The sequence below is a fragment of the Charadrius vociferus genome, unplaced genomic scaffold (assembly GCF_000708025.1).
Source record: "Charadrius vociferus isolate BGI_N301 unplaced genomic scaffold, ASM70802v2 scaffold14, whole genome shotgun sequence".
In the NCBI taxonomy this organism is placed as follows: Eukaryota; Metazoa; Chordata; class Aves; order Charadriiformes; family Charadriidae; genus Charadrius; species Charadrius vociferus.
This window is the reverse complement of record NW_009648876.1, coordinates 317,608-325,800: the sequence shown is the minus strand read 5'-3', so window position 1 is coordinate 325,800 and position 8,193 is coordinate 317,608. Positions and strand designations below refer to the sequence as shown.

Here is an 8,193-nt window from a genome sequence, read left to right as displayed (position 1 = left end):
AGGAATGTGAAATACTTCTCTCTTACCACTTTTTTAATTTCTGTTTTGCTTAAGCAAAAGACTAAACTCTCTCTGTTTTATATAAGAAAACTATTTTGATCCTAACAGCTAAAAATGCATTTTTAATAGGAATGACAGGATCTGTATATCTATACCATCTCAATGTGGAGACTGTTCTTCAAACGTAAGTAGTTTTATGAGTAGCAGAACTCTTGTCTAAACTCCTCTTCTTGGATGTGAGAGGTTGCAGTAGTGATCTAGTCATACGCAGCAGCTGAGACATTCATTATATGGAGATTCTATGTGATCTAGTATCACAGATGAATTCACTCGGTATAGACATGAATTTGTCTCCTCTACCAGGCTAGATATTTTCACCATACATAATAGCTGACACATCTACCCTTCTATCAGTTGTAATGCTTAAAAAATGGGAGAAATCTCTTTAAGAGTTATCGATGAAAAAGAAACTTTTAATGAAAACAGAAGAACAGAACTTTAGGACCAGAGAAATACGCATAGAAATGTCTTTGATTTTACGGGAAAGATTTCCATGGAATAAACCTATAACTATAATTTAAAATACCCCTTTTCTAGTCTTTCAGGATATAAATGGTATAATGTACTACAGACTTTCTGAACTTCAACTATTTTAGACTGACACACTTCAAAGAAGTTCCATTTTCTCTAGAGAACCATGTAAGCAGCTTGTGCTAATTACAGAGAGCCAGTTGACAGCGCAGTGACTTGCTCTATGGAAACAGAGGAATTAAAGGATTAAGAAAACATAAGATATGCCAAGATATTGTAATATCATCCCTTTGATTCAAAATTTACAACTCCAGATTCAGGTGCTGGGGGTGACAACACTACAACTACACAAGATGCTACCAAAGGCATGAAAAAAACCTGTTGCAGAGTTGTATTTGTTCCCTTCTAATACTCCTGACAGGCCTAGTCCGCCTCACACACGTGTTCCTTGTTATGTCCATTTGCTTTTCAGTTGGTTTCCCACACATCAAGCCAGACTACGAGCCTCAGGAGGGAGTTAGCTGCTCCTCTGAGCTGCTATGAGTCACTGTGATGTCTGCTGCGTAGGCCAAATTAAGCCTGAATTTCTTGCTTCCACTAGGCAGCAAGAACAATGAGGAAAAACGTGGCAAGGAGGTAAGAAAAGATCAAAAAGCCAGGAATTCTCTCCCTCAACATCCTTACCTTCCTGTCATAGCTGCCGTAGTCCATGGTGACAAAAGAAGTAAAATAAAATACTTAGTGCAGAATTGTGAGAAAGATTATAGTATTCCAACTTTCAAATTTTCAGTGTTACTTTAAATACTAATTTCTCATGACAAATGAAAAAAATCTATGCTTCCTCATAAAATAAGTACACATTCTTGTACCCTGTTAGAAGTACAAAGACTTATGTCCACAGATTTATCCTTGGATGTGATCACACTTGTGACAGATGTATTTTGCTTAAACCTAAACTAAAACTGTGCTAAATGAATACTTACCTAATAATTCAGCCTATTGTTATCATTTGTATATAGATTCCTATTGTTTTGGTAGATGAAGTTCTTAATCACAGAAATTAAAACACTAACATAAATCGTTGACTGAAAGTTAGAACAAGTCACTTCAGCATTTTTTATGTTACAGATAATCATCTATTCAGGAACATCAGTGGAGGAAGATTGGAATCACAAACATCTCTGCCACACACAATCTTTGAACTCTATTCTGAATGTTTGATCTTAGCTGTCAGGACAAGACACCAGGGTAAGAAATAGGGTTTCAGGTTGAGACTAGTTGAGATCAGTCAGCTTAAAAGTGATCATTAACCTACTTTATATCATATTTTTACGAAGCCCACTTTGTGGACAAGAAGTTCCTAACGTACTAGGGGCTGGGAGGGAATTTTGTATGGGAAGGGGCACAAGGGGAAATGCCAGTATACAGATGCACTTTGAAGGTACCAACCACTGTCAGAGAGAAGATACTGACTTTAGAAGTAATGCTGCATTGCCACTTTCGTATTCATTAAAAAACCCACAAACCCCACTGCCCTAGCAATAGGACGAACACAGAATACAAAATATTTTTTTAATTATGTCAGCACTACTCATGCACAGTACCTTCCTTCACTTGCAGGAGACTGCATAAATTCCTGCACACAGCACTTTAAAACAGTCACCCTAGTCCTCAGAAAAGCCATCCATCATATGTAACTTACAAGTGCTTGCAGTGTCCTTGCTGCCGCAACTGCTTTCTGGGCATCCATGAACAGCTGAAAGAATCAAAAACCTGATAACGACTGAGGTACACCTATAACTCTACTGCACTTTCAACATGCGTTGCAAATAGAGTCTCTGCCTGTTTCCTTTAAAAGCACCGCTTCTGTCTCATCCCAGCTGAATCACCAGCAGTTTGTTTTCATTCAAATCCCTCTCTCTGCCAGACACTGGAGTGACTAATGAACTGCAGAATCTGGTCTGTATAAAAATTTGACTTAGCAAACTAACCATCAGCATGTTGATGACACTACCACCCAAAATATCACAGCAACAAAAGACTAACAATTTACATGGGCTCTAGGCCAGTCTGTCCTTCCTATTCAAATTTCAGGAAAACATGACCTAATTTCTCTACAAGTAGTAGAATCTGGAGCTTTTGTTAATTTAGTTTCCTTTCCTTTCTTTATTTCAGCATATGTTTTTGCCACAGATGATTACAGTCACTAAGAGAAAAAAATATTTATTTGGGTAAAATTAAATACAGCAAGCATACAGCCTATAATAAGAATCTAAGAGTAACAGAAAGAGCCTGTAGCACTCCTTGTCAACAACTGAATACCTGTCCTGGGCATCTAGTGATAGAGTCCTACACCTCAGACTGATTAGATGCACTGTAAATTCAATTCTGTCTATATTAGAACCACGTTGTTCCTCTGAAAACTAAGCCTTCTGAATCTTCCAACAACGTTTACGCTTCCAGTATCATGCCCACTTCACAAAAAAGGAAGAATAAGGCAGAGAAAACTGAGGAAAGAGGGAGAAAGAAGTAATACACTAAAAAATACAAAGCAGTAGGTCCACTGCTCCTATTTATTCTTTCTCATATACAAGGCCAAATGGATATTGACTGGAATTGGAAAGAACCATACAGCATTACCCTGTACAATTTCTCACAGCAAGGTAGTAGAAAAGCCTGGTTTTTAACTCCACTTAATGCTTTCTAGGTGATATTTTCTAAAATCCCCAGGCACATGAAGAGCAGATGGTCTACTGCCTGTCATGTTGATATTTCCGGCAATTCCACAGCTTGAATAATTTCTGAGTAATGAGGACTTCCTGTTTTATATTAAGAATACAAATTTGAAACAGAGTTGCAGTGGCTACAGTAATCACTTCTTCCCTTGTAAATATGCTATGTAAATATTTATCTAAATAACAAAAAAATTAAGAAATATTTTTCCGTGAAAAGCTTATCTGATAACTAGTTAGCATTGCCCTTCCGATGCACCCTCTCCTACATTTGTATTTAGCCACTATGCATGGCTAGCTATAAAAGTGATCTGAGTGGATATGAGTATTCCTCTGCTTATACACAAGTTGCAATAATGGTATTCATTACTTTTATCCTGGACACTACCTGAAGAAAATCTGCAGCCAGACTAGAGTCCAGCAGGTCACTGCCCACCACGTTCTAAGGCAATGGAAAAGGCAGTTAGGTTTCCATTTGTTCACTATTCTGTCGCTCATTTGAACAGAATCACATTAGAAACGGATAACCTAATTTATCAAAAAACCACACTTATTTCCTCATTAATTTGTACAGGCAAGCATTTTGATTTCAACACAGATTTAGTAATTTACATTTAAAAATCAGATGTTTAACAAGTAGCAGTAAACAAAATATCCAAAACATAAGGTGTGTTTTTCCAGATAAGAAAATACTGTGACTTGTCACCATCTTTGTACTAAACAAGATTAAAAATGTCAGAAACTAATTTCTGCAAATGTTTCACCTCTTTGTTTTACCTGCTTCTGTGTACTTTAATCCTACTTTTACTTCTTCGTGCTTTGCTTTTGGTGGTGGCCAGACAGTCTGGAGTCTCCCTGGAGTCTTGTCATCTTGCTCCGAGGGACTCAGGTCAGGCTGTTAAAATCACACAAGAAAAAAATTAAAGTCTGCAGTATCAATTGATTCCAAACAGCAACCGCCATTCTCAGCTCTACATGTGTACTCCAGAACGGTTATCTGCCTCATTCTACTGATCGAAACAGTGCTCAGTTGGTTGGAAGGGACACAAAGAAATCAGCGCAGAAAAATAATTTTGAGGAGGAAAATAACATAATGCATATGACATACAATGATTTGTTGAAACTGTTCACATCAGTGCGGAAAGCTGTCTCTCCTTTGGTGAATGACAGAGGTGGTCAAGAACACTAGGGTTTTTTTCCTGTATCTCTTTTCCAAAGTGAAAAGACCCATCTGTGCTCCTCTTACAAGTAAACATTAATGGGATTCACCTAAGACATCATTTGACATATAATTTTCTGGAAGCAGAGCTAGTTTATGAAATTCCTGCCCCACCCCCAGCAGCTTGCTCAGTCCACATACCATGTAATACTGCCACATCAAAGCACTGCTGCAGCTGTTAATAGGACTGCACTGTCAACTGGAATGCTAAAATAACCCTTTAACTGGGGAAAAAAACAAACCTCTGAACAAGGATTCTTTAAGAGGTTTACATTCTTGAGTCGTCTTTTTTTTTTTTACATCTCTAACGTTTCTGTAATCTGATTTACAACACGCTACTACGAGTAACTGCATAAACACAACTGCAGCAACAGCAAAACCCTATGTGAAAGTTGGCCTATAAATGACCCACATGAGCAAGGAAACGGGAAAGGCAAGACCCTTTTTCTCTGGCTTTGCCCTGAGAAAATGTTGATTTGTACTAGACCAGACGTTAAGCAGGTATTTCTAAAAGCCACTCTGTCTGACTCCTGTGCTTCCTCCCTCACTGTGTGATGACAGCTTCCCAAATAGGTTTGCTGTGAGCCACACAAACGCTTACGCCAGCACGGCACAGGGAATGGTGTAAGCAGGAAGAAGCAAGCCAGGAATGGGAAGGGCACACACAGGCTGCAATTGCCTTACATGCCACAGCCAACGAGTACCTCTTTTCTCCTCCCCATAGGTGATTTACTACAAACTGGTATTATCGGTCTACCCAGGTGTCAGTCAAGATTTTAAAAAAGTTTTTAATTTCATGTAAGAATAAAAATTTGAAGTAAAGTAGAACCAACACAGCAAATTAACTTAAGTAGCTTCAAGTTTAGGGTCCAATCCTGCAAATTTAATCATTCAGATAATTCCCCCTTTAGCCAACAAGAACAATCTTCTGCACTGATTATATCTGCCAAAGATGAAGCTGAAGGGTTACTCATTTAATTAAAGAATTCAAATCACACTCAAATTCATTTATCATTATGGTTCTATGAAAACTTAGCATAGGGTTTTTTTTTCATTTCTTAAAAATATCCTAACTAAATCTCCACATGCCTAAGAATATTAACTTTGCAAATGCTTATATTAATCCATAACTTGAGTCGTCTAATTGGAATCACTAGATTATACTCGGATAAGGTTAAATGGTTATCAATGTTTGCAAAGCCAGATATATGCATGTAAATAATAAGAAAATTACTTTAAATTCTGTGTCTTGGACAAACTGAATTGAAAATCATCCATAACATCTTATATCAGCTCTTATAATTGAATTATTCCTAAAGGTAGAATGAAATATTACTTTTAAAAGTAAAACACTCAATGAAAGAAAACAGATGAGATTGAGAAACTATGAAATAATACTACAGTAAACATTTGCAGAACAAAACTGATTCACAGCCATACTTAACATACAGGCAACTATTTTGTAGTGAACTTTTAAAATCAGAAACTGATTTTTAAGTTCTCACTTCTAATTGAAAGGCTGTGACTATCACCAGTTCTCACTGAATTCTGCTACAACTGCAGATGATCAAAAATTTTGACAAAGTAGCCCCAAGATCTCTTCAGTTGGGAATCCAAAATTTGAGATTGCCAAAAGAAGAGGAGAATTCTGACATATTGACCTTAAGTCTCCACCAATAATTTTTAAACAAGAAATTATTTTTTATCCATCTACTTCCAGATCTTAGGAAGAAAAAGTAATTCAACCTACAGATTTGTCTGATGGTCCATCCCCAGGTTTTGATTTTGACCTTTCAAATACAGCTTTCAAGGACTCTTTTTCATTTCTCATTTTGCGTTTTATGGCTTCAAGCTCTGAAGTATCTGCAGTTGTTTCTTTTTTGGGAGGCCGTGCAAATAAAGCTTTAAAGACATCCAGTGCAGATTCAGCAGGGCTTGATTTCATTTCCTCAGAGGGAAATCGTGGTTCTGTTTTGCCGGAGGCTTTGTTCTCTTGAGCTTCATCACTGTCCTCGCTCTCCCCAGATCCTTCACCAGAGTCCTTGGTTCTGTCTTCATTCTTGGAGACGTCTATGTTTAACAAGTGCGAGAGTTGTTCCAAGAAAGTAGGACTTGCTTTAGGTTCAGCTGATTTTTTTTTAGTGGTCAAACCTGATGTAATACTGGATTTCTTAACAGGCTGTCGTAATTTAAGCAGAGCTAAATCATTCTCCCTTGGTTTAATTTCTGTAACAGTTTCCCCATCCTCTGTGGTTAGTCCCTTTTTCCTCACACGTAGTCCACTAAAGAAAGCTGGCAGCTGGAAAGTCTTTTCAGCCAGTGCTGTTTTTTGGAGGGATGTATTATTAGCTGAAGGTCTTTGTTCTTCATCTGGAAGTTCTTGAGGGCATTCCCCTGTAGCAAGCAAGCAACTGAACTGCTCATCCATTAACATTTTGTCTTTTCCATTGGAGTCATGCTCCAAAATATCATCCAGCTCTTTTGGGAGCCGCTCAGAAATTGGAGGGTGTAACTCAATGCCATCTGTATCCACAGTGTCATCGCTGTTGCTGTGCCCTTCTGATTCTGACTCTTCCTTATTTTGATTGTTATCATCCAACGCCTCAGCAGACAAAGCAGCATTATTTAGTCCGAATTCGCTTGTATTGTTTTCATCGGTGTCTAGGTCCTTACTGTCTGTGTCCGATTCTGTATCACTTGTTGTATGAACCAAAGTACCTTGTACGAGAATAGCATCCTTGTCATCATTGTCAGATTCGGACAAAGAAGCCTGTACAATCCTCAAATGGTGAAGAAGTAATTCATTTTGTTCAGCTAACTCCAGCTCCAGGTCAGTTTGCCTGCCAGACATTGGGTCAGCTTGGCCACTGGTACTATTCATACCATGCTGATTTTCTGAGTCGTCATTACAATCATTATCATTCCTCTCGTGCCAGGTGTTCGCGGGAGTATTTATATTGGTGTGCAAAGGTTGAAATGCTTTAAGCACTGCTTCTTCTTTGGAAGCTGTAGATTCAAATCTAGTTGTAAATCCAAAAAGTGTTTTCACAGAAAATGTAGTAAAGAGATCAGGTTCGCTTTCTGCTGTACTCTCCAGGTCTGAAAGCTCGCTACAATCACGCACCGCATTTTCTTCTTCCATGTTGCGTGAAGTACAGAATAGGTTTGCTTCTAGCAGTATTACTAACCGCTAAAGAAATATTTACCACATGCATTCAGACAGCAGACCGAACTCACTCCAGGCACTGCGACAGGCAGCGGTCCCCGGCCCTGCGAGGGCAGCCAGCGTCCCCCAGGTCACCCTGCCCTCCTTCCGGGTCCACCGCTGCGGCCGGCAGCCACGGCGTCCCTCAGGTCTCCAAACTCGACTTCAGCAGCAGCAAAAAAAACCAAAACAAACACCCCAAAACCAAAACACCATAAAAAAAAAAAGTTCTCAGCAGTGTTGCTAACTTGTTCCTTTACACAAAGGGCTTTTTGTCACAGCAAATGTGCCAGCACACTAATCTCGGTTGAAAATTCGACCAATGGTTACTGCTGGGACTCCTGCAATCCTACTGGCTGCACACAACTTCCTACGTGCTGAAAAGTGCAGAGCAGCTATATAAACCAGCCTCCCCAGCACAACTGGGCGCATTCGGAGTTTGCTACTTCCTTGTCCCAGTACGCGAGCTGCGAGTGGTTTTCAGCAGAAAATTCCGGACGGATTCT

At 39.0% G+C, this 8,193-nt stretch overlaps 1 protein-coding gene across 1 annotated transcript in view; it reads right to left on the bottom strand.

The window, feature by feature from the left end:
* FMN1 (formin 1) overlaps positions 1–7,624 on the bottom strand; it is a 139,783-nt gene extending 132,159 nt beyond the window's left edge. Inside the window, exons 1-2 of the mRNA XM_009886913.1 lie at positions 6,233–7,624; positions 4,041–4,158 (exon numbers count right to left, since the gene is read on the bottom strand). Of these exons, the coding sequence (XP_009885215.1) occupies positions 4,041–4,158; positions 6,233–7,624 (1,510 nt within the window). The remainder of the gene's footprint in view (positions 1–4,040; positions 4,159–6,232) is intronic.
* Positions 7,625–8,193: the final 569 nt, after the last annotated feature.